General features: G+C 45.3%; 2 protein-coding genes and 2 pseudogenes across 24 annotated transcripts in view; 2 read left to right on the top strand and 2 right to left on the bottom strand.

Moving 5' to 3' along the window:
• Positions 1-1,432, bottom strand: part of CPAP (centrosome assembly and centriole elongation protein) — a 41,667-nt gene extending 40,235 nt beyond the window's left edge. For 3 of the 8 annotated variants that reach the window (XM_081549178.1, XM_081549191.1, XM_081549172.1), the window contains exons 1-2: positions 1,236-1,395; positions 751-879 (exon numbers count right to left, since the gene is read on the bottom strand). Coding sequence is in view for 1 of the 8 variants with exons in the window: in XM_081549172.1 (XP_081405298.1) it covers positions 751-765 (15 nt within the window). In the remaining 7 variants the exon portion in view is untranslated. The other 5 variants (XM_081549175.1, XM_081549186.1, XM_081549180.1 and 2 more) reach the window with 3 other exon arrangements.
• A 1,555-nt stretch (positions 1,433-2,987) lies between these two features.
• Positions 2,988-3,291, top strand: LOC145529227 (COP9 signalosome complex subunit 9 pseudogene; annotated as a pseudogene).
• A 2,270-nt stretch (positions 3,292-5,561) lies between these two features.
• The window catches only part of PARP4 (poly(ADP-ribose) polymerase family member 4), a 74,415-nt gene continuing 54,908 nt past the window's right edge, over positions 5,562-25,068 (top strand). For 4 of the 15 annotated variants that reach the window (XR_014071048.1, XR_014071049.1, XM_081549161.1 and 1 more), the window contains exons 1-9: positions 5,562-5,622; positions 11,208-11,340; positions 12,540-12,741; positions 16,898-16,967; positions 18,116-18,191; positions 18,923-19,036; positions 21,121-21,270; positions 21,773-21,910; positions 22,735-22,908. Coding sequence is in view for 12 of the 15 variants with exons in the window: in XM_081549161.1 (XP_081405287.1) it covers positions 5,588-5,622; positions 11,208-11,340; positions 12,540-12,741; positions 16,898-16,967; positions 18,116-18,191; positions 18,923-19,036; positions 21,121-21,270; positions 21,773-21,910; positions 22,735-22,908 (1,092 nt within the window). In the remaining 3 variants the exon portion in view is untranslated. Of the gene's footprint in view, positions 5,881-11,207; positions 11,341-12,539; positions 12,742-16,897; positions 16,968-18,115; positions 18,192-18,922; positions 19,037-21,120; positions 21,271-21,772; positions 21,920-22,734; positions 22,909-25,068 lie in introns of all 15 variants that reach the window. The other 11 variants (XR_014071050.1, XM_081549165.1, XM_081549162.1 and 8 more) reach the window with 6 other exon arrangements.
• LOC145530121 (antizyme inhibitor 1 pseudogene) lies at positions 13,649-14,295 on the bottom strand (annotated as a pseudogene). Its single transcript, XR_014071468.1, has one exon. The product of XR_014071468.1 is annotated as an antizyme inhibitor 1 pseudogene (transcript).

The raw sequence follows: 25,068 nt of genomic DNA, 5'->3' as shown, positions 1-25,068 counted from the left end.
GTGGGGAAAAAAATTACATGAATTTCCAAAGAGCAAAACTTGAATTTGTTGTGCACCCACAGTTATTTACTACTACATGGGCAGAAGAGCCTGGCGGGCTACAGTCCATGAGGTCACAAATGAGTCAGACGACTGAGCAACTAACAGTAGGCCTGAACACTACAATTATTTACATAGAATTTACATGTATGAGGTATTAGAAGTAATGTAGAGGTGATTTCAAGTATAGGGAGGATCTAAGTAGGTTACATGCAAACACTATACATTTTATATGAGGGACTTGAGCATTCAGGGATTCTGGTATCCTTGGGGGTCTTGGAACCAGTCCCTCATGCAAACCGGGACACAACCTTGTCTGCTTCATAAAATTATCAAGAATGTTAGATCAAAAGAATATGTCTAGGGACTTCCCTAGTGGTCCAGTGGTTGGTTAAGAATTCACCTTCTAATGCAGGGGATGTGGGCTCAATCCCTGTCAGAAAACTAAGATCTCACATACATAAGCCCTTAGGGCCTTAACTAGAGAGAAGCCTGTGTGCCAAGGAAGAGCCTGCATGCCACAGCTATGACTTGACACAGCTGTACATAAGTAGTAAAAAATACATACATATATGTGAAAGTATGACACCATGTGGTAAAAATTTAGGAAATTTTTTCACTTGTTAAAAACCACCATACTGAAGTATGACTGACATACAAAACGCTATATATAATACATATAACTTGATGAGTCTAGAAGTAAGTCCTCACCCAATAAGCCATCATCACATATATACCATAAACAAATCCATCAAGGCGCTTTCAATTTTATGACTTCCAACTGTTGATGAACTCAGTGTGTCTGCCAAAGTCCAGCTCGATAGGTCATGTCAGATGGTTCTGCAAGATATAAAAATTATATGTAATTCTCAAGTCATTTGGCAAGAATACTATTTTAAGAACACTATTTTAATTGGGCATGAAAAATCTTCAGAGAGTTGAGGACTTTTCTTTGCTAGCTGTGATAGGAGTGACCCCTCTGTCCAGAAAGGACAGAATTTCAGGCCTGGCTGTGGGAGGCTTCCCATGCTGATGCTGTCCAGGCTAGAACGGGTGACCCCAGCAGGGGATGGAGAGACCTGAGAGATGCGAGTACCCAGCCTCTAAGCAAAGGCAAGAAAAGCCACAGCCCACTTTACCTATGGGAAGTAGAGTTCCTCACTAAGGTCCTAAGGCTCAGATTTCCAGAATGTTACCTCAGTAAGAAAATTTCTAACAACTACGTTGGATGCAGAAAGACATTTAAAAAAAAAAAAAAATCTTGTCATTTTAATATGGATAGAACTAGTGCTGGTGGTTTGGGCTTGCAGCAAAAGGTCATGGAAACCTGTGAGTCAAAACAATGAAGGGATTATCACATGCACTGCATTCTAGAAGGTCCGAGCAATAATGTGGAGTAGATAATAAAGAGAATTCTAGCCTGAATCTGCTGGGATCACAGCAGAGCAATACAATGATAGTTAAGACTTTACTGTAATTATTGTCTGATGGTTCTTGACGCATTCTATGGGTTTTTATGCTTCAGATCAACTTGCAGCATTCTATGGGCTTTAAATGTTTTATTACACATTTTTAAAGCAGCACATTGACCCTTCAGAAATAAGATTACTGATTCCAGGGAGGGGAGATCAAGATGGCAGAGTAAGAGGACACAAAGTTCGCCTACCCTTGCAAACACATCAAAAATACATCTGCATGTGGAGCAATCCTCACTGAAGACAAACTGGAGACAGACAGCCTTGTAAAACCAAGCCTGTAAGAAAGATCCACACAGAAGCAAATAGGAAGGAAAGAGAAGTAATTGGCTCAGGACCTGCACCCTGGAAGGGGACACAGAAGAGGAGAGAGATGACACAGGCCTGAAGACCCTTCCTGGGGAGGGGGCAGTTTTAGCCACCTGTTGGGCACCCTAGTCCTGGTGTCTGACACTGGGAGGACATACCCCCTTAGGTGTCGTGAAAACCAGTGGAACTAATAGAAAGGCTGTAAGAACCCTAGACTCCACTCGTGAGGGACACGCACAAGCCTGCTTACTTCAGAAACAAGGGGAAGCAGACAGATGCTGCCTGGGTTCTGGCTGGTTTCCTGGGACCACCCCAGCACACAGCCCAGAACACACCCACAGTTCCATGTTAGGGTAAAGGTGCAGCACCTGAGGGGACTGCAAGACTGTGAGGCACAGAACAGGCTCAGACCCCTAAACGGGGTAGGGGAGGCATCGGTGCACTTGCTGAGGAGCCACATCAGAGGCAGTGCTCTGACTGATGCTGCAGCCCATGCCAGCCACCTGCTCTAATCCCACCTGCTCCAGCCCTGCACTCTTGAGATCAAAAGAAAGGTCCTGTGCAGGATCCTTGCAAGGGTGGGCAGACCACCCAAGTTAGGCCTCCCTCGGATCAGTTCCTACCCTCACCCTATTTAAAGAACCAGGTCACCCCAGCTCCTGGAGCAAGGGCACCTGATGTTTGTTTTCAAGTCCTCTTACTGCAGCACAAGTCTGACCTCATCAGTTTCTATCGATAAGGAGTCCAAGGGGACTTCCCTGGTCGTACAGTGGATAGGAATCTGCTTGCCAATGCAGGGGACACTGGTTCCCTCCCTGGTCCTGGCAGATCCCACATACCTTGTAGCAACTAAGCCCATGCTCCACAACCAGAGGTATCACCACTATGAAGAGCCTGTGCACTGCAACAAAGAGTGGCCCCCCTCGCTGCAACTACAGAAAAACCCACGCAGTAACAAAGACCCAGTGCAGCCAAAGATAAAAATAATATAAACAAACATTTTTAAGGAGTCCAAGGACCCCAGTCTATAACAGTCACACATCTGCTTGTTTGCTGTAAACCTTTGACTATCTTCTAGGATCTGGTAAGGTAGTTTCTGACAGGTTTTGTCAAGTTTTAAAAGATGTTTTGAAAGTAAATATAAGAAACTGTTTTGGGGCCGGAAGTGAGCCGGGGCGCCGGGACTGCGTGAGGAGATGAAGCCGGCGGTGGACGAGATGTTTCCTGAGGGCGCCGGGCCGTATGTGGACCTGGACGAGGCAGGAGGCAGCACCGGGCTCCTGATGGACTTGGCAGCCAATGAGAAGGCGGTTCACGCAGAGTTTTTTAACGATTTTGAAGATCTCTTTGACGATGATGATGTCCAGTGAGCTCTCTCCAGCGGTGCATTTGGTCAAGCTTCGCCACAGGGTGGTGTGGCGGGTCTCCTTAAAGGACAGTTTCAGGTGATTCCAGAGAACTTGTGGGAATCGACTGAAATTAGGAGATTAGCCAAGAAAGAGAAGAAGGTTTTAACCATCTGGAGGAGGTCTGTTAAACTCTGAATGTGGCCAGCTTTTGTCCTTAACTTCAGTTAAAATAAAGTGATGTTATTAAAAAAAAAAAAAAAAAGAAACTGTTTTGGCACTTCCCTGGTGGTCCAGTGATTAAGACTCCAAGATTCCACTATAGGGGGATAAGTGTTTGATCCCTGGTCAGGGAACTAAGCTCCCACATGTTGCCCTACACAGTCCCCCAAAACTGTTTTGGGGTAAGGATGGAACTTGTACCATTTTTGCTGATGTCAGCTAAATTGATTCTCACACAATCTTGTAAGGTAGGGGCCCCTAACCTCTGGAATCTAATGCCTGATGATCTGAGGTTGAGATGATGTAATGATAACAGAAATAAAGTGAACAATAAATGTAATGCACTTGAATCATCCCACCCCTTCTGAGGAAAAACTATCTTCCATGAAACTGGTCCCTGGTGCTAAAAATGTTGGGGACTGCTGCTGTAAGGTAGCTTGTCCATAATCCCCTGGGAATTAAGTAGTAAAGTCAGGATTCAAATCCATATTCTTTCTACATCTTTTTTATTCCCATTTTATTCACTATTTGGAGAATTTCATTATTTCCCATTAGGTCTGTCTAGTCAAAGGTATCCAGTGGTCATGTATGGATGTGAGAGTTGGACGGTGAAGAAAGCTGAGCGCCGCAGAATTGATGCTTTTGAACTGTGGTGTTGGAGAAGACTCTTGAGAGTCCCTTGGACTGCAAGGAGAGCCAATCAATCCATCCTAAAAGAGATCAATCCTGGGTGTTCATTGGAAGGTCTGATGTTGAAGCTGAAACTCCAATACTTCGGCCACCTCATGCGAAGGGTTGACTCATTGGAAAAGACCCTGATGCTGGGTAGGATTGGGGGCGGAAGGAGAAGGGGATGACAGAGGATGAGATGGTTGGATGGCATCACTGACTCGATGGACATGGGTTTGGGTAGACTACGGGAGTTGGTGATGGACAGAGAGGCCTGGCGTGCTGCAATTCATGGGGTCGCAAAGAGTCGGACACGACTGAGCGACTGAACTGAACTGAACTGAACTGAGTCAAAGGTATGGTTTTTCCAGTAGTCATGTATGGATGTGAGAGTTGGACTATAAGGAAAGCTGAGTGCCGAAGAATTGATGCTTTTAAACTGTGGTGTTGGAGAAGACTCTTGAGAGTCCCTTGGACTGCAAGGAGATCCAATCAATCCATCCTAAAAGAGATCAATCCTGGGTGTTCATTGGAAGGACTGGTGCTGAAGATGAAACCCCAATACTTTGGCCACCTGATGCGGAGACCTGACTCATTGGAAAAGACCCTGATGCTGGGAAAGATTGAAGGCAGGAGGAGAAGGGGACGACAGAGGATAGGATGGTTGGATGGCATCACCAATGCCATGGACATGAGTTTGGATAAACTCCGGGAGTTGGTGATGGACAGGGAGGCCTGGCGTGCTGCAGTCCATGGGGTCGCAGAGTCGGACACGACTGAGTGACTGAATTGATCGCCCCTCTACTCAGTGAGTGGCCAGCCCCTCCTCTCTGGAATGGCAGATTGTTGTTGTCCTTGTTTAGTCCATAAGCCCGGTCTGACTCTGTGCGACACCCCGCCACACACACACACACAGACCCTCCCCCCTGGACTGCAGCCCTCCAGGCTCCTCTGTCCATGGGATTCTCCAGGCAAGAATAACTGGAGTGGGTTGCCATGCCCTCCTCCTCCAGGGGTTCTTCCCGAACCAAGGATCGAACCCGAGTCACCAGAATTGGTAGTCCGATTCTTTACCGTCTGAGCTACCAAGGAAAATACATATTTCTAATTACTCAGTAACACTACCAAGAACTACAACTGAGAATCCTGCACTAAAATTAGCAGGTATCCCCAATCTCAAATCCTCTCGAAATTGTTCCTTTCCCGCTCCAGAAAACTGCCCTCCTTCCTCAGGCAGCACTACCACCGCTTTCCCCAAACTCCGAAGTTTGGAGTTCTCCTCGTAGCCCAAATCCCTCCTGAAAGATGAATCTCAGGCCTGACGCCGGAAGAGCGGCGCGCAGTCCTATCGCTGTCCGCGGCGCTATCCGGGCCGGCCGTGCGCGCCGCGGCCAGTCCAGGGCGGCGCCGGAACCCCAGAACCCGGAGCGGGGCGCGCCCGGAACCCGGAAGCACCCGGACCCGGGAGTCCCGAGTCCTGAAGCCCCGGGAGACGGAAGCCGGGAGACGGAAGCCGAGAGCTCGGGGATGCTAGCGCCCGAGCGGGCCGGAGCCTCAGGCAGGTGCGTGGGCGTCGCTGCGGCCGACCGGTCTGGCCGGGCAGTCAGCTGAAGGTCCTAGGGGGAGGTCGGGAGGGGACCGCGCCGACCGTCCGGGCAGAGCTGGGCCCCGCGCCGCCGGCCGGGAGACGCCCCCGCTGCCCGCGCGCTCCAGCGGGGACGCGGGCGCGCGTCTGGCGCGGCGCAGGCCCAGGGGACACGGCAGGGCGGGCCGCCCGGGTGCCTCGGCGTGTCCCCAGCTCGCAAAGTGAGCAGATGGAGGTAGAACTTAGTTCGTTCTTTCTTTTTTTTCTTTTTGATAGTGTTTTTCTTGTTTCCAATGTGTTAAACAGGCTTTCTCCTGAAAGTTAGGTTCCAGAGAAAGAAACTTGCCTAATACTGCATTTTGGTGACTAATCAGGGAATGTAGCCTGACCTGACGAGTGACAGGGAGCCCGGGACGGAAACATAGAATGTACCTGTGAGTCCAAAGTGGAAAGCCCGGAAATGAGTAGCTGACGCTTCGGGAAAGCGCACGGACGTGGGTGCAAAGTCTCAGCACCTTAGAATAGGCGGCTGCTCTGTGTGGAGCCGTGATGTGCTCTGGGGCGGACACAATTGCCGCAGCGTGTGGCCTTTGCCATTTGCAGGGGTTTTAACAGTCCCACTAGAGAGGTGCGGAATTAATGACATTCGAGCCCAGAAATGCAGGTAGTGTCAGAAGGGTTTTGGGGTTTGTTTTTTTTTTAAATACTCCTAGGCTTAAATTCGGAGAAGGCAATGGCATCCTACTCCAGTACTCTTGCCTGAAAAATCCCATGGATGGAGGAGCCTGGTAGGCTGCAGTCCATGGGGTCGCTAAGAGTTGGACACGACTGAGCGACTTCACTTTCACTTTTCACTTTCCTGCATTGGAGAAGGAAATGGCAACCCATTCCAGTGTTCTTGCCTGGAGCAGTGTTCTTGCCTGGAGAATCCCAGGGACGGGGGAGCCTGGTGGGCTGCCGTCTATGGGGTCGCACAGAGTCGGACATGACTGAAGCGACTTAGCAGCAGCAGCAGGCTTAAATTCTGGCTTTCCTGGTGGCTCAGACAGGAAAGAATTCTCCTGCAATGCAGGAGACCCAGGTTCAATCCCTGGGTCAGGAAGATTCTCCTGGAGGAGGGCATGGCAACCCATTCCAATATTCTTGCCTGGAGAATACCCATGGACAGAGGAGCCTGGTGGGCTACAGTCCATGAGGCCACAAAAAGTCTGACAGGACTGAGCGACTAAGCACAGCACACAGCAGGCTTTAATTCATGCTTGAAAGAGTTTATAGTTAGCAAGCGTTTGTTGAATCCCTACTGTGTGCCAAAAGATGTCTAGATTCCAAGGATATAAAGATGACCAAGGACCAGCCGTTCACATTGGCTTGCCATCCTGGAGACACTGATAATGTTAAGAGTGCAGGCCATCCCATGATTACAGAGAGGTGTGTGATTAAAGCCACTGCTGTGGGCTCTTGAAGTGAAGGGAAAGTGTTAGTCCCTCAGTCCTGTCCAACTCTTTGAGACACCATGGGCTGTAGCCTGCCATGCTCCTCTGTCCATGGAATTCTCCAGACAAGAATACTGGAGACTGTTGCTGTTGCCTTCTTCAGGGGATCTTCCCTACCCAAGGTTTGAACCCAGGTCTCCTGCATTGCAGGCACATTGTTTACTATCAGAGCCACCAGGGAAGCCAGGGGAGGAAATGCCAGCAGTAAAGATGCCAGATTGGGTGGCAGTGAGCCTCTTGCTCCCAGCTGCATCCATGGTTTCTAGATAGAGACGGGATTTGTGAGGGGAGTGCTAGAGTTTCTTCTGACCTGAAGCTGAACTGGATCTGATGGGTGGAAGACACCCAGAGCTCACACACAACAGAGCAGTCTCCAAAGACGATGTGAGATTGACTTCATGTAGAGAAAGTTTGAGAAGAAGAAAAGATGGGTGGTGTGTGTCTGTCAGGAAGCTGCTCGCAGGAGAAGAGGCAGGTGTTTGAGGGAGACTCCAGACAGAACCTGCAGGAAGACAGGAGTCAAGGCCAGACTTGAAGTTTCACAAACCTTAGTGTCAGTCTCTCTCCTGCCCATGCAGCCTCTGCTGGCCCAGAAGAGGCTCACTGCCACCCAATCTGGCATCTTTACAGCTGGCATTTCTTCCCCTGGCTTCCCTGGTGGCTCTGACAGTAAACAGTCTGCCTGCAATGCAGGAGACCTGGGTTCAAACCCTGGGTAGGGAAGATCCCCTGAAGAAGGAAATGGCAACAGTCTCCAGTATTCTTGCCTGGAGAATTCCATGGACAGAGATTTATTAATATGTTTAAAATCTTTATATTCTGGTTTCACAACGTGAATGTACTTAATGCTACTGAGCTGTATGCTTAAAAATGATTATTGTTGTTCAGTCGTTAAGTCGGACACGACTCTTTGCAACCCCATGAACTGCTTCCCTGTCCTTCTCCATCTCCCAGAGTTTGCTCAAACTCACATTCATTGAGTTCGTGATGGCATCCAACCATCTCATCCTCTGTTGTCCCCTTCTCCTCCTGTCTTCAATCTTCCCCAGCATGTAGGCCCTTTTCCAATGAGTCTGCTCTTTGCATCAGGTGTCCAAAGTATTGGAATGTCAGCTTCAGCACCAGTCCTTCCAATGAGTATTCAGGGTTGATGTCCTTTAAAAATGATTAAAATGGTAAATTTTATGTTATGTATACTTTGTTGTTGTTTAGTTGTTAGTCATGTCCAACTCTTTTGCAACCCCATGGACTGTAGCCAGCCAGGCTCCTCTGTCCGTGGAATTTTCCAGGCAAGAATACTGGAGTGGATTGCTGTTTCCTTCTCCAGGGGATCTTCCTAACCCAGGAATCAAACCCGCGTCTCCTGCATTGCAGGTGGATTCTTTACTGCTGAGCCACCAGGAAAGCCCATGTATACTTTACCACATAGAAAAAAAAAATGTATATACTAACATTTTCTTCAAAATGTATAATGAACAATTTTAGATAACCTAATACCTGATGACAGGGTAGGAGTTAAATAACAGAAAGTTTATGCACCACTACAAATTCTTTCAAAGAACATTTAGTGCCATAGGAAAATTCTCATGAAAAGTTAGAGAAACTGTCCATAAACTTAAATAAACAATATGAATAAATAACATTTTATAAGAATACGGTACAAAATATTAATGATATGGGGAAAAATAATACCAAAAAGAAATATCACAGTATCAGCAGTTGGGGTTGTTTCTGGATGGAGGGATCACAGGTGCTTTCTCTTTAATACATGTGTACTGCATACACGTATGCAGAGTTGGTGGTATAGTGGTGAGCGTAGCTGCCTTCCAAGCAGTTAACCCAGGTTCGATTCCCGGCCAACGCAGCGTTCTCAGTGTTGGAGACTGAGAGCAAGGTGGATGAACCTGAATAGCATAGTCTCATATCTTTCACAGTGTCTGTCACCATTCTTGTCTATGCACAGTGCTAATTATGAATCCATTTGCATGTGAAAGACAGTCAACACCTCTCAAGTTATGGAGTTAGTAAACAGTAATGCTGCAGAAAGGCAGAGTTAAATCCAGGCACTTCTGTTTAACCAGATCTTAGACCATGTAAGAAACAAGAAATGTGAAGCCCTGCGGAGAAGGCAATGGCAACCCACTCCAGTAATCTTGCCTGGAAAATCCCATGGATGGAGGAGCCTGGTAGGCTGCAGTTCATGGGGTCGTGAAGAGTCGGACACGACTAAGCGACTTCACTTTCACTTTTCACTTTCATGCATTGGAGAAGGAAATGGCAACCCACTCCAGTATTCTTGCTTGGAGAATCCCAGGGACAGGGGAGCCTGGTGGCCTGCCGTCTATGGGGTTGCACAGAGTCGGGCACGACTGAAGCGACTTAGCAGCAGTTTGTTGATTGTTGGGCAGACACCAGTAGGTCCTGGGTGGGATACACCAGTGTGGGTGGTGGCAGTGGGAGGGTCCCGGGAAGAGGAACAGCTGTGTGAAGGCCCTGAGGGTTTGCCAACCTGAAGAAAAGCCACCTGGGCCAGGATGAGGCTGTGGGGAGGCCATGCCTTGAACCCTGACAGGAAAATTGAATTTCATTTGAAGCATAATTTTCAAAATAAGAAAATGGTTATTCACACTTCAGTGTGGCAAAGGGATGAGAGGCGCAGAGGAGCAGAGGTAGGGAAACAGTCAGGTTCCACTGTGGGAGGGTGGGGAGAGCTGTAGGGATGGGAGGGAGCCTGGCTCCAGGGATGGGGAGAACAGTTGCCTATGGCAGGTGCCCATGGCAGGTGGGGGCCTTGACCTAGGACCACACCCTGGTGAGGGCTGGCCAGGAGGAGATTGGGCATGTCAGGGGCCCGCGCTGAGACGCAGTAGACCTTCTGTGCTAAACTGGGGGTTGTCGGCACACAGGTGCCTTCTGGGCCTCCCGCGGGCACTACGGCCCAGTAGAGGGCCTAGGGTGGGACTCCAGCCAGGGGAACCCAGCGGTCAAGGGCAGGTGCAGCGGAGGAGGCCATTCTGAGAGGGACACCTGCTCATTGACCGTCTTCAACCCAGTGGGACCCGCAGCCTTCCAGGAAGTACCAGCCCACTGTGGACAAGCTGTCAGAGAAGACTCCAGGTTCAAAGCCTGACAAATAGCTACTGTCTATTAAACCCAGTATCTCACCATTCATTACTTTATTATTAAATACACATAAAAGTTTTTTCAGTTCAAAATATGCTTATTTTTCTTAGAAGTAATTGTTTTTTTCTATGTCATGTCTAAACATAATAGTATTTTTATTACTAATGGTTCAAATTTTTTTCCCCAGACTGGTTTTACAGAAACTTGTGTAACTAATGAGTCTCTTTGAGTTTAGAGAAGAACTATATGTAAAAATTCATGGCTTCACTGTCACATAATCTTAATTTTTAATTTAGAAATAAATGCTTCTATGGTCTTAAAATAGGCTTCCCTCATAGCTCAGTTGGTAAAGAATCCGCCTGGAATGCAGGAGACCCCGGTTGATTCCTGGGTTGGGAAGATCCGCTGGAGAAGGGATAGGCTACCCACTCCAGTATTCTTGGGCTTCCCTTGTGGCTCAGCTGGGAAAGAATCCACCTGCAATGCAGGAGACCTGGATTTGGTCCCTGGGTTGGGAAGATCCCCTGAAGAAGGGAAAGGCTAACCACTCCAGTATTCTGGCCTGGAGAATTCCATGGACTATACAGTCCATGGGGTTGCAAAGAGTTGGACATGACTGGGTGACTTTCACTTCTGTGGTCTTAAAACACACCCATTTATAACTGAAATCTGCTACATTTTCATTAAGATGAATATCATGAGTCTATGCAAAAGGATCTGGGGGTGTTACAGTATTAGCCACAAAAATTAGAAACCAACTTACAGTTTACAAACTTGGATAATGTTCAGATTTTGTGATTATAACATGATTGCAATATCTTTTTAAAAAAAATAACATCCAACTGCCCCACAGTTTTCCTGTAGAACAATTCTAAATTCACTGTCAATTATATTCACTGGAAAGAGAATCCTTAAGAACTCTGACTTGAAACTTTTTTTCCTACAGGATGACTATGGGAATCTTCGCAAACTGTACCTTCTGTTTGAAAGTCAAGCACTTACCTCGTCAACAGAAGAGAAAACTACAAACTGATATTAAGGAAAATGGTGGAAATTTTTCCTTTTTATTAAATGCTCAGGTATTTTCAAATTTTATGAGAACTGTATGATAAACACTGTACATTACCTGAGGGCAAGTCATGATTAGAAGGGCAAGCAGAGGAAATCGGCAACAGGAGAAAGCCAGAAAAGGCAGGAGAAGGTGTGCAGTTGTTTCCAGTTTTCACTGCTGTGGACAGTGGTGTGCTGGAGGTTTTCCTGTCCCATCCTCATATGTTTCTTTAGTTACTTCCTTAGGAGTAGAATGAGCAGTTCAAAGGTGTTCGTTATTTATTTATTTTAATTTGTTGATTTATAATTTTATCAATTTATTTTTGAGTAAATATGAAGTATCTACACACTGTAGAATATCTAAAAAGTAAAATAATAATAAGTTAACTTATTTCCCACCATGGTTCCCGATTCTGGAGCTGCTCTCTGCATAAACAGCACACACGAGGACACATGAATGCACACAACCACACAGCTCTGTTTCAGCCCAGATGCAGAAAACACACATTCTGCACTTACTTTTCCACTTCATAATTTGAGAGATCATTCCTCACTGTCACGTATTGAACTACTTCCTTTTTTATAGTACCTGGTGTGCACATTTCAGATGTTTATATATATTGAAAAATAATGTCTGAAAAGATCGCAAAGTTTCTAGAATTAGAGACCATGTGGGCATTCTCTGCCCAGAAAATGGACTGAGAATAGGCAGGAATTATTCACCCATCCACAGAGATGGTGAGATGGGTTAAGTCGTGTGATTCTGCCTAAACTGGTGGCAAATTGGGACATTTCATTTCTGACATTCACAGACAAAGTATTAAATGCCAGAGAAGCACCCAGTACCTCCTAGCTGGAGTAGAACGTGCTTCATAGAACAAGCAGGCTCCCGGTGGGCAGTGGTCCAGGAATGGGCAGGTGGAGTCGGCCCTCCCAGTGATCCAGAGGGAAGCACAGCCTAGGGGGCAGGCCCTGCATTTCAGGCCTGGGGTCTAACAACTGGACTTCAAGTTTTACTTTTTATGATGAGGTGATTAGTTGGTTAATCAATTATGGTACACCCATATCCATACTCTGTTGATTTTTTAAAACTTATGTAACTAGAGATTATCATTCATAAGAGTTTTAGAAATCTGAGAAATATTAGTACCAATGGGGTGAAAAACAGTTACAAATAACTTACTTAATTTTTGTTTTTACTAACGCATAATTACTTGTTTTTTCTCAGTGCACACATGTAATCTTAGACAATGCTGATGTTCTGAGCCAGTATCAGCTGAAGTCTATTCAGAAGAACCGTATTCTTATTGCAAACCCAGATTTTGTATGGGAATCTATCAAAGAAAGGAGACTTCTGGATACAAAGATTTATGGTCCCAGTGAGTCACTGGACATCACAGCAGCTTCCAATGAAGAATGGAGCAGCTCTAGTAAGTATTTCATGTCAAGTGCCTAATGTATTGGGACTTCCCAGGTGTCGATAGTTGTGAAGAACCCACCTGGCAATGCAGGAGATGTGGGTTTGATCCCTGGGTCAGGAAGATCCCCTGGAGAAGGAAATGGCAACCCACTCCAGTATTCTTATCAAAGATATGATTGACAAAAGATTGTCCAGATACTATGAAACTAAACAGGCTTCTTATCATCCCAGAAAAAGGTCAGCAAACTAGTGAAGGGCAAAAGATTACTTTAGCAATAGAAATAGATTTCTCAGTATTCCGTCTGGTACACTCAGATTCAAAATGACTACAGAAACACTGATAATCTCAGAAAGCTTGATGTGTAATTTTTTCTAATCTATTCAAAATTTTATTGTGGTCATACAAAGGCTCCATTAGGTTAAATACAACAAATACTGTGAGGCAATTTTACATTTATTAAACTATTGTTCAGAGCATAAATTTACACATTGTATATACACTGAACATATCTGCTGAAGTCAGCACTGGTCTTCCACTGACATTTGATACATCTTAGTGAAAGATGTTGACTTTACAAGACTCTTTAATGTGAATCCTTAATATGAAAATTTGTACTACTTGTGTGTAAATTGTTTAATGGGAAACCCAGTGAGTAGGCTTCCATCACCACCACGTCCTCCATTTTGTTGCATATTTAATTTTAAGTGCATATAAGGTAGGGCAAAGTGTCAAGTTTAAATCTGAACACATTACCTAAATCTCCCAATTACTCGCAGTGAATTATAGATGAAAGCTGGTTTGATCTGGTCCCAAACACCTAATACTAATGGTTTTTGTTTTCAAGAGAATTAACAGAATAAAATTGTTCACATTGTTCCACGCTGGAATGTAGACTAGACAGACTTCACCTGCTACTTCAGATCTTTCTAAAGAAAGTGCTAATGCCTGTTGAAGCATTAGTGAAGAAGCTGTCTTGGAGGCTTGGCTGAGTGGGTGAAGGCACAGAGAAGAGCTTTTATCATTGTGTCTGAAGTGATTGCAGCATCCTTTCCTCTCCCCAGTCACTGAATGACATCCTGTGATAAACGGCTGGCTCTGAAAAAGCATTCAAAGCAGATGGTTTGTGGAAAGAATCTGCTTCCATGCTATCAGAGAAAAGCCAGCCTCCCATATTCAAAAAGAGAGTTTTCCACAGTTTGATCAAGCTCATCACAGGATGGACCCCACGGGCTGCTTGTAAACTTCATCCTTATATTTCTTATGAATCTTCAGGATGGTATTTAAGTCCTTAGACAGTTTACTTGCAAAAGAACCATAAACTCCATCATTCGGATAATACACAAAGTCTGGCTAGTCACTTCTGGTATTTTCTATTCCAGAGAAAAATGTATCACTTTCAACAGCTTTCTTTTCAATGATGTTAATAGCAAATGTAAAAGCAGAAGACATATAGTATCTTCTAAGTCCTGAAGTTGTCTTAATGCTAGATCCTTCTGGAAATTGGAACATCCAGCATGGGGCTGGCAACATATGAACCTATTTCAGCTGAAGTTTAGTTCCTGTGACCGTCTCCCCCTCCCCCATCCACAGCGTCTAGCATGTTCATTGTGAAGCTGAGTTCTGCAGCCACGTCACACACACTGGGCATCTGATAGAGCATGGGTGTTTACCTGAGAGTCGTTGCAGGTCCTTGAAACATGAAATGTGACCCCAGTAATTTAGACACCAAGTTCCTTAGCACATTCCAAAAAACCACCTATTGTTCTTCAGGGTAGTGCTGCCCTCGGTGTTACCTTCTGCTGAAGTAGGTAGTGAGACCTCAGAGAAGGGGAGATAGGGCAGGGCTGGTCCATGCCCATAGCAGCACACATCAGGCCCGCAGACTGGAGCTGCGTGGATGGTGCCAGCGCCCCTAGACCCAGGACAGGAGAACCGAGTGAGCCTCATAAAGTACAGTCTTGGCATTTGGGTGATGGAGGTACAATTCCTCTATAAGCAAAACATGAAGCAAACGTGTTAGGCCTCACTTATGTGCCTTGATCTCCTCCTAGCTGGAGCCTTCCCAGTTCCTTGGTTGAAGACACAATGACACTCAGGAGCTCATTCAAATCCATGGTGCATAAGAAACACGTTCATAGCCATGCTAACCCTAATCTCCAGGGCAGGAACATGCCACCTGAAATTGCATACCTGTTTCTGAGTGCTTCTCACTTGCCCAATAAATAGAATTACAATAATTTGTTTTTACCAACTTTTAATCTGTCTTCCTCTTTTTCTCTTGTATTGTCCTTAGATTACGAGTCTTTTATGTCTCCTGCATTGGCAGGCAGGTTCTTCACCACTAGCGCCACCTGGGAAGCCCATAGCTAATTTAAAGTGAAAGTGAAAGTGAAAGTCACTCAGTTGTATCTGACTCTTTGCAACCCCATGGACTATACAGTTCATGGAATTCTCCAGGCCAGAATACTGGAGTGGTTAGCTTTTCCCTTCTCCAGAAGATCTTCCCAAGCCAAGGATCAATCCCAGGTCTCCCATATTGCAGTCGGATTCTTTACCAGCTGAGCCATAAGGGAAGCCCATAGCTAATTTAAGGACACCTAAGAAAACATACGAACAAAGCTAGTGGAGGTGATGGAATTCCAGTTGAGCTATTTCAAATCCTCAAAGGTGATGCTGTGAAAGTGCTGCACTCAATATGCCAGCAAATTTGGACAACTCAGCAGTGGCCACAGGACTAGAAAAGGTCAGTTTTCGTTCCAATCCCAAAGAAAGGCAATGCCAAAGAATGCTCAAACTACAGCACAATTGCACTCATCTCATATGCTAGTAAAGTAATGCTCAAAATTCTCCAAGCCAGGCTTCAGCAATACGTGAACCGTGAACTTCCAGATGTTCAAGCTGGTTTTAGAAAAGGCAGAGGAACCAGAGATCAAATTGCCAATATCCGCTGGATCATCGAAAAAGCAAGAGAGTTCCAGAAAAACATCTATTTCTGCTTTATTGACTATGCCAAAGCCTTTGACTGTGTGGATCACAATAAACTGTGGAAAATTCTGAAAGAGATGGGAATACCAGACCATCTGACCTGTCTCTTGAGAAACCTGTATGCAGGTCAGGAAGCAACAGTTAGAACTGGACATGGAACAACAGACTGGTTCCAAATAGGAAAAGGAGTACGTCAAGGCTGTATATTGTCACCCTGCTTATTTATCTTATATGCAGAGTACATCATGAGAAACGCTGGGCTGGAAGAAACACAAGCTGGAATCAAGATTGCCGGGAGAAATATCAATAACCTCAGATATGCGGATGACACCACCCTTATGGCAGAAAGTGAAGAAGAACTAAAGAGCCTCTTGATGAAGGTGAAGGAGGAGAGTGAAAAAGTTGGCTTAAAGCTCAACGTTCAGAAAACCAAGATCACGGCATCTGGTCCCATCACTCCATGGGAAATAGATGGGGAAACAGTGGAAACAGTGTCAGACTTTACTTTTTTGGGCTCCAGAATCACTGCTGATGGTGACTGCAGCCATGAAATTAAAAGACGCTTACTCCTTGGAAGGAAGGTTATGACCAACCTAGATAGCATGTTTAAAAGCAGAGACATTACTTTGCCAACCAAAGTCCGTCTAGTCAAGGCTATGGTTTTTCCAGTGGTCATGTATGGATGTGAGAGTTGGACGGTGAAGAAAGCTGAGCGCCGCAGAATTGATGCTTTTGAACTGTGGTGTTGGAGAAGACTCTTGAGAGTCCCTTGGACTGCAAGGAGAGCCAATCAATCCATCCTAAAAGAGATCAATCCTGGGTGTTCATTGGAAGGACTGATGTTGAAGCTGAAGCTCCAATACTTTGGGCACCTCATGCGAAGGGTTGACTCATTGGAAAAGACCCTAATGCTGGGTAGGATTGGGGGCCGGAGGAGAAGGGGACGACAGAGGATGAGATGGTTGGATGGCATCACCGACTCGATGAACATGGGTTTGGGTAGACTCCGGGAGTTGGTGATGGACAGAGAGGCCTGGCGTGCTGCAATTCATGGGGTCGCAGAGAGTCGGACACGGCTGAGCGACTGAACGGAAGAAAACATAACAGCCTGGCAAGATTTATTAACTAATTTTAACATAATATTTGAGTAGTAAACATGCTTTGTTTGTTTTAATTCTAGAAATGGAAGCGAATGATACTTCATTCCTGGACAGTTACACAGAGAAGAAGAGCACTGTTCAACTCACTAAGTAATCTACTTCTGATCTTTAAGACTTGACATAGTTTGTGAAATGTTTTGTAAACCTCAGTATTAAAATGCTATTAGTACATCAGTATTTTTATAGTATTTTGATTTATCTTGCTTATCTAACTCTTTATTAAGTTTTTAATTATTCACTTACTATAGTGATAATTATTTTTATCTTGTCAGTATTTTATGAGACTAGATGTAATTGTTAGATTGATTTTAAAAAAGAAAAATCACTGGAGATGAGATTTGGGCAGTCTGCTCTTTCTGTTACCTTCCTGAACAGCGTTCAGAGTAAAAGACCATTCATTAGTCTCTACCTGATACTTTGAAAGACCCTGATACTAGGAAAGATTGAAGGCAGGAGGAGAAGGGGACAACAGAGGATGAGATGGTTGGATGGCATCACCAACTCGATGGACATGAGTTTGAGCAGGCTCCAAGATTTGGTGATGGACAAGGAAGCCTGGCGTCCTGTGGTCTATGGGGTCGCAGAGTCAGACATGACTGAGCAGCTGAACTGAACTGATACTTTAAGTAAATAGAGATAGAAATAACACAATGTTCCCCAAATGAAATATATGAGTCTAAAGTTCTATATGGCTTCTTAAAGTGTACATACCCTCAGCTGCAGTGTCATTTAAATATCACAGTTGATCCCATTTTATTTGTTAATCTTCATGTTACAAGAGAGAACAAATATCAAAAATAAAAGTACAGATTATGAGAAATCTGACACCCTTAATTAGTTACTTTGTTAATTAGCTAATTTATTTTAAAGAGGACTTGACTGTAGTCTGGAGAGGTATGGGTCCCTCTGGAGTGACCAGCTTCCAAGGGCCAGCGCCCAGGGTGAACACAGGTCCCCCTGCCCCCATCTCCATGACACATGTCACACACACTCCCCACACAAACACACACACACCCACTGCAGACTCACAGCACTCAGAGCTCTAGAATTGTGTACAGCAGGGATCAATCCATTCTCTCCACAGGACCTTGTTGCCGTCTTTAGAATATCTAAGGAGGTGTTAAGAACTTATAATGTATTTTGTATCGAATTAGGAGAGCTACAAGAAAAATTTTATGAAAAGTCTGTTTAGTCTAAAGCTTCATTTTAATGTTAAAATTGTATTATACAAATTTCAGGTTTTATGCAGAGGATGTTGAAATTCCTCATTTTCCTCAAGATTTTGAAGTTGCAAAATATAACATCTTGGAAAAAGTAAGAGTCTAATTTCTAGTTGAGGGAACAAAGCTGTTTGAAGTCTTCTGATTATTTTTCCTGTTTGATAATTTTCCCATTTTTGAAAAATTGTGCATTTCCTGAATAAATATTCCTTAATATATGAGTTGATTTTTAATAGTAAAAAAAACTTCACATTTAAAATGTAATGTTTGATTTTAGTGTTTTTATTATAAAAGAAACGGATGCTTATGATAAAATATAAAAATATAAACACAAAAACTTAATATGACATTAAAAAATGAAGATACTCCTCTCTGTTAACAGTTTCTTGTATTTTAAGAGTAGATTTCACACCAAGTATTTATACTATGTTGAATTTCCATTATTTTTCATTAAAAAGAAGAACAAAAAACTTTTCCTCTGACATCACATAAATGCAAAATAACAGTAGCATTTAAAATGATGCTCCATTTGTATTTTTAAGATATTTTAATAAAATGTAACTTGAAAATAACATTTCCTGTATGATTAAGAAAATGTGAAAAGTGGGATGGTTGAAACATATACAAGTATATTTATAACAAAAATCCTGGAAGGAAATATAAAAAAATATTAATACTCCAGATGATTTTTATTTTCTATTTACTTTCTAAATTATATTTGCAAATGATATAATTTGTATCAGGTTTATAATCAACATTTTTAAATGGCTTGTGTGGTTTGTTATTTAGTGAATGCAGCTTATGAAAGAGCAACATGTTTTCCAGGTTGTGACAGAGGGAGGTAAGGAGACTGCCGTGGTGGAGCTGCAGTGCCTCCAGGGCCCTGGGGACCGTGGCTTTCTGATATGCACACACTTCCTTCTGGCCAGTGGCACCCAGGTAAGGGCTTCGTGGTGACGCCTGTGTTTTTATTGTCCACCTTGTTGATAGCGAATTTTGTAAAAACTGGTCAGTTGAACCAGCCAATCCATTAGCTTCTCTCTTTTTAGCTGGCACCGTTTTGAAAAGTGGAGAGGTACTCTTGGGATATGGAGGTGAGAAGGGCAGGCTGGGAGCCAGGAGAACATTCCCTGGGGTGTGGGTTCCTGCTCCTGCTCTGAGTTACTTACAGAAACTTTCCTAATGTTTGTACCTCAACACTGGATCCCTTCACTCACTTCATTAAACACCTGCTCTGTACCAGGGAGTTGCCTAGAGGCCACTACTAGTGTGAGGTGAAAAGACCACACACCCACCCTTGAAAATCGGGAGGGACAGCACATCATGGTCCTGCTCCCGCCGTGATTCAGCTGCTACTGAAATGTGTGTAAAGTGCCTGGGCTCAGGGACAGCAAGCGGGGCTGCCCATGCCCACAACCTTCTCGAGGTCAATGTCAGGTCAAGAGCAGGGTTCTGACCTAAGACGGTTACGGAAAAAAACAACCCAGAGCCTACAGCTGAAGTTCCAAGTAAAGCCTGCAGCCCTGTCAGAGTCTTCTGTGAGACGCTAACTAACCGGAGGCTCACAGGCTCCCCTTCGAGTGACCACACAGTGGTTCTCTCGGGCTCAGGACGGGCCCGCTTCACCCATTCCCCACAGGGGGGTCAGCTGTCATCCAGGAAGGAGAGCCACGTCTCCTCAGGGCTCAGACTGCTGGTGATGCTCCCGGGTTCCTGACACCCAGCAGGGAGACAGTTACATAGTCCTGGGCCCAGGGCTCAGGCTGGCCATCTTTCGGTGTTCACTGCTGACCTCCAGTCCTGGTGTAGGACTCCATTACCCAAGCAGTTCTGCCAAATATTACAGCTGGTATCCCACACCTATCAAGATTCCATGAAAACATAAAAGATTAACCCAAGGTCAAGTGTGTCCAAGAAGGAGAAGACTTGGTTAACCTTTTACCCAGAAATGTAGACCGTGTTTTGTGGAGAATTTAGGTGTTCGGGTGAAAAGTAAGTAAAAATCAAGTTGAAAACCAGATAGAATGTGTCAGAGCTGCTTCTGCCTTCCCAGCCTCCCTCCCCCAGCCTGACCTTCCTGCTCCTGGATGAGTCTGTTCCATCGACGGGCATAACCCTCCCTGATGAGACAGACAGCTTCTCTGGCCCTTGTCCTTTGTTAATCCATTATGGCAGAAATCTTCCAAAATTAGGTTAAATTTTACCCTTTTTTTGTTTTTGCTTTTTGTAAAAATTACTGATTTTATTAAATCTCGGCCCTTGTTCTTTTTTTTTTTTTTGTAACTTTACCTTCTTAAATGGAGTGACATGGATGTGGTGTGTGTCCTGCAGCCAGTGGGGCAGGGTTATTGGCCCCGTGTGATCCAGCCCCCATGCACAGCCCGCAGGGTCTCCACAGTCCCACTGGGCAAGCCCTCCATGTTTGCTGAGGTTGGGATAGGGCAGGATTTGGGGAGGACAGACACCCCATCGGGATGGCAGGAGCGACCACGGTGTTTGCCTTTGCGTTTGTCTGCGTGACCTGCCAGCACCCCTCCCTTTCTCCTTGGCTAGGGCAGTCCTTTCGTTTAAGCTGTGTCTGTCTCTAACAATGCCTCATCTCTAAGGTATTTTTCTTTCCTCCCCTCGCCTGGTGTTTCTCATTTCTGCAAGGCTAGAAGCCAGACTTCAAAGCAGGGTAGGATAGTGTGTAAGGTCAGATTCTGGGCTCTGAACACATGTCCTGAGGCTCTTCCGTGAGTCCAGTGCTTCTTTCCCACCTGCCATGCCTCTTAAACTTTCCCTCAAACTTGCAGATTTTAGGCTGTTTTGTCAAGAATTGAAAATGTTAAGTAATTCCTTGAAATAGCTAGTTTCTAAGCTCCTTTACAGCAGGAAACTAGCTGAGGCACCTTACCTGTGATCCTGTTTCCCCTACCCCCACCCCCACCATGGTACCCAGTAGGTGTTCATTAAAGATCGATGTGCTAATAGGCTACCGTATGCTCATGTCCTGACACTGTGCTACGTGCTGTCACTTACAGACCAGGAGGCAGTCCTCTGTGAAGAAAACCTCTGAGGATGCAAGTGAATACTATGAGAATTATATTGAGGAGCTGAAGAAACAAGGCTTTCTACTGAGAGAACATTTTACACCTGAAGCAACCCAGTTAGCATCTGAAAAACTGCAAGCAGTAAGTTTGATTTCTACATATTCTTTTGTGTTACTGATTAAATAGATTTAACAGAAATGTTTTCTTCATAACAAATAAAAAGCTGGCAGGAGACGAGAATAGGAGTTAAAAGAAGGGAAGAGGGGCCCACAGAGAGGCTCGAAGCTGAGTGGGGAGTGAGTCACAGGATGAGCCACAGACCTTCCAGCTTCCCAGAGATTTCACTGGGAGCAAAGCCAGGAGTCAGGGTCCCCAACCCTTAATGCCACTTCATCTTTAATGCCACAGCAGGCCTAAAGAATTGCAGGGTGAAGAAAAAAGCAGGAGGGAAAACAACATGGGGGTAAAAGAGAAGAGGGTCGAGAGAGGAGGACAAGGAGCAGGGACAAGTTGGGAGGGGCCCAGGGTTAAGAGTCACCCTCTCCTGGGATGACATGGGCTGTTTCCTCTCACACCTCTGCTCATCTCAGGTTTAAAGGAGCACACTCATGAACTTTTTGTGGGTGTTTCTCTGTGGTTGCAGTTGCTTTTGGAGGAGGTAATAAACTTGAGTGCCCTAAGCCCCAAGGTGAGCGGCTTGGTGGAGATGCTCTGGGCAGAAGCCCTCGGCCGCCTGGAGGACACGCTGTTGAGACCCGTGGGCATGATGAGCCTGAATGACGTGAGTGCCGTGTCCTGGAAGCAGGTTCTGCCAGGCAAGCCTGCCTCTTGCTTGTGGCTTAGAGGCCTGCGCCTCGTCTGAGCCAGGCTCCCACTGTGCTGCTACTCTTCCTTCTCGCGCTGGAGAGAGGGGCGCAAGGGATGCTGCTGGGAAGTGGGCTTCTGAGGAAACTAGAGTTCCATCTGCAGCATCAGCCTCAGGAGCAGCGCAGGGCAGGCCTGGGACGTGGGCGCTGCGGGTCCTAAGGGAGAGGCACAGACCCTGGTCCACTTCAGAGTGACCGTCTTGAGCCTTCGACCATGTGGGGAAGGGCAGGTGCACCTGCAGCCATCAGGAGGCCCTTCTTGATTATGCATGGTTGAAGGAGCACGTGAAGAAGGTGTTCTCAGGGGTAGAGCATGTGTGGCTGCACCAGCGCATTGAAATAACTCATGGAGAAAGTAATGGGATCAAGTCCAAAGGCGCTTGTGTGATGAGAAAGGTGTTCTGGTGGGCTTCATCCCTGAGTCTGATCCAGACGTCTTTCTAAATGTCTCCTTGTGGAAGGAGGTCCGCTGGTGAGAACTCCTCTCTGTGGATGCAGACGTGGATGCAGACACGCTGACACTCAGGACTCTGGTTCCCCCCTCTAGTTAAGCCCAGCCCAGTTTGGAAATGAGATGCATTTTCAACAGCATCAGTCTTGCTTTGTGACAGTGTCCAGTCGAAAGCTAATAGTCATGATGTATCTAAGAACCATTTTAGGTATTTTTATACAAGTTACTTTACTTTTTCTAGATAATCAAGTTAAATTTTAATAATCATGTGTCATCTTCTATTTAAAGGTGAGCAAGGCAGAGGGAATTCTCCTCATGGTAAAGGAAGCAATGAGAAATGGAGAAACACAGGAGCAACTGCAAACGATGCTGACTGAGTTCTACAGATTAATCCCTCACAGAGCTGCCGCGGCTGAGAAGGTCAGCCTGAGCCTGCTGGCTAAGAAAGAGGACCTGTGCCAGGTAAGCCCCTGCACCTTGGGGTTCAGTTTACACTTTGTGGGGACAGGGGAGAGGGGTCTTTCACATCAGACCGAGATAACACTGGATCACGAAATTTGGCTCTTGAGATTGCTTAAAAACAAACGGTTGAGCTGTTTGGGGGTGATTGGGGTCCTTACGGAGGTTACCTGAATCATACTCCCAAAGGAGCCTGTGTTGAAGCAAGTGGTACAGAAGTGGTACAGAGTGGTACAGAAGCAAGTGTTTAGAATTGTTATGCTGGGGACTTTTCTGACAGTTCAGTGGTTAAGCATCCGCCTTCCGATGCAGGGGATGTGGGTTCAATGCTTGGCCTTGGAACTAAGATCCTACCTGGTCCCAGGCAACTAAGCCCACATGCCGCATCTAGAGAAGCCTGTGAGGAAGACCCAGCACAACCCACCCCCGTCCCAACACACACAAATATATACACTCACACACACACAAAAAGAATTTTCAAAATTGCTATGCTGTGAAATGACTTTCCGGATCAGGAGATAAGTAGGATTCTTTCCTAGAAGAAACAGAAAGCTGCCCCTGACTTGAACAATGAGGAGGCTTGTCACCCTGTAGGACGAGAAGTCCAGCTGTGGGGTGGCCACTGGTCCAGTTCACTCAAAGCTGCGACCTCACTGGGGCCTGGCCTCTTCCCACCTCTGTGCTTCCTGCAGGGATGGCTCCCCCACCTCTGCCGATTCCCCTTTCCATCAGCTCACAGCATCCCTCCTGGAAGGTTTCTTCTTATGTCTCTTGGAGGATGCCCCCAGTACCCTCTTATTTTTCTATTTATTATTATTTTAAAACTAAGTATAGTTCATTTATAATATTGTGTTAGTTTCAGGTGTACAGCAAAATGGCTAGGTTTTATATTATATACACACATAGATGTATACATATATATTGTACACACATGTATATATACACATACTTTTTTCAGATTCTTTTCCATGATAGGTTACTGTAAGATGTTAAATATAGCTCCATATGCTACAATAAATCCTTGATGTTTTATTTCTTTTATATGTAGGGGTATGTATCTGTTAATCCCAGACTCCTAATTTATCCCTCCCCTTTTGTAACTATAAGTTTATTTTCTATGTTTGTGAGTCTGTTTATGTTCCATAAATAAGTTCATTTGGCTTTCCTGGTGGCTCAGACAGTAAAGAATCTACCTGAATACAGGAGACGTGGATTTGATCCCTGAGTCGGGAAGATCCCCTGGAAAAGGGAATGACTACCCACTCCACTATTTTTGCCTGGAGAAATTTCATGGACAGAGGAGCCTGGCATGCTGCAGTCCATGGAGTTGCAAAGAGTTGGACATGACTTAGCAACTGGACAACAACAATATTGATTCCACACATAAGTGACATCATAGATATTTGTCTTTGTCTGACTTACTTCACTTAGTGTGATAATCTCTAGTTGCATCCATGTTGCTGCAAATGGCATTATTTTATTCTTTTTTAAGACTGAGTAGTATTCCCTTGTATATATGTACTGCATCTTTATCCATTCATCTGTCAGTGGGCATGGGTTGCTTCCATGTCTTGGCTATTTCTTTAGCCAGAAGCGAGTCATGTGTGCCTGGCTAAGCCAGTTTCTGCTGAGGAGGACAGAATTACTGAGACTGCTCGGAAGTGGGAGAAGGAACAGGCTCAGCTCACAGAGAATAGCAAGAAGGCAGACAAGGCTCACCCCGCCCCGGGTGAGGCAGCAGCCCTTCTGACTCTGAGTTGCTGCATCTGAGCATGAAGGATTCAGGACAAAATCAGAGGTCCATGACCTCTAGACTTCAGAGGAGTTTGTAGATGTTAAATTTTGCATGTTTGGGGGAAATTATAGCTTCCCACAGATTCCCAGGTGGTGCTAGTGTTAAAGGACATGATTGAAGCGACTTAGCACCCATGCATGCACAGATTCCCAGAGGAGTCTGTAATCCAAAATATGTGAGGAACCAACAGATGAGATAGCTAGTGAATGAGACAACGAAGGACCCTCCATGTTTAAAGTTCCATGATTTCCTCAACTCTGAGTGTAACTTCAGTTCCTGGTTTTGCTATTGAGAGGGTGTGTGTGCTGCCCACCCAAGTACTGTTAACCTGGATTCTGTATTTTCAGTAGGTCACACATCCTCATGAT

This window comes from Giraffa tippelskirchi, chromosome 12, assembly GCF_054371585.1.
Source record: "Giraffa tippelskirchi isolate mGirTip1 chromosome 12, T2T-mGirTip1v1.2.pri, whole genome shotgun sequence".
Taxonomy (NCBI): Eukaryota; Metazoa; Chordata; class Mammalia; order Artiodactyla; family Giraffidae; genus Giraffa; species Giraffa tippelskirchi.
The sequence above is the reverse complement of the archived record's forward strand: the minus strand, read 5'-3'. Positions and strand labels throughout refer to the sequence as shown.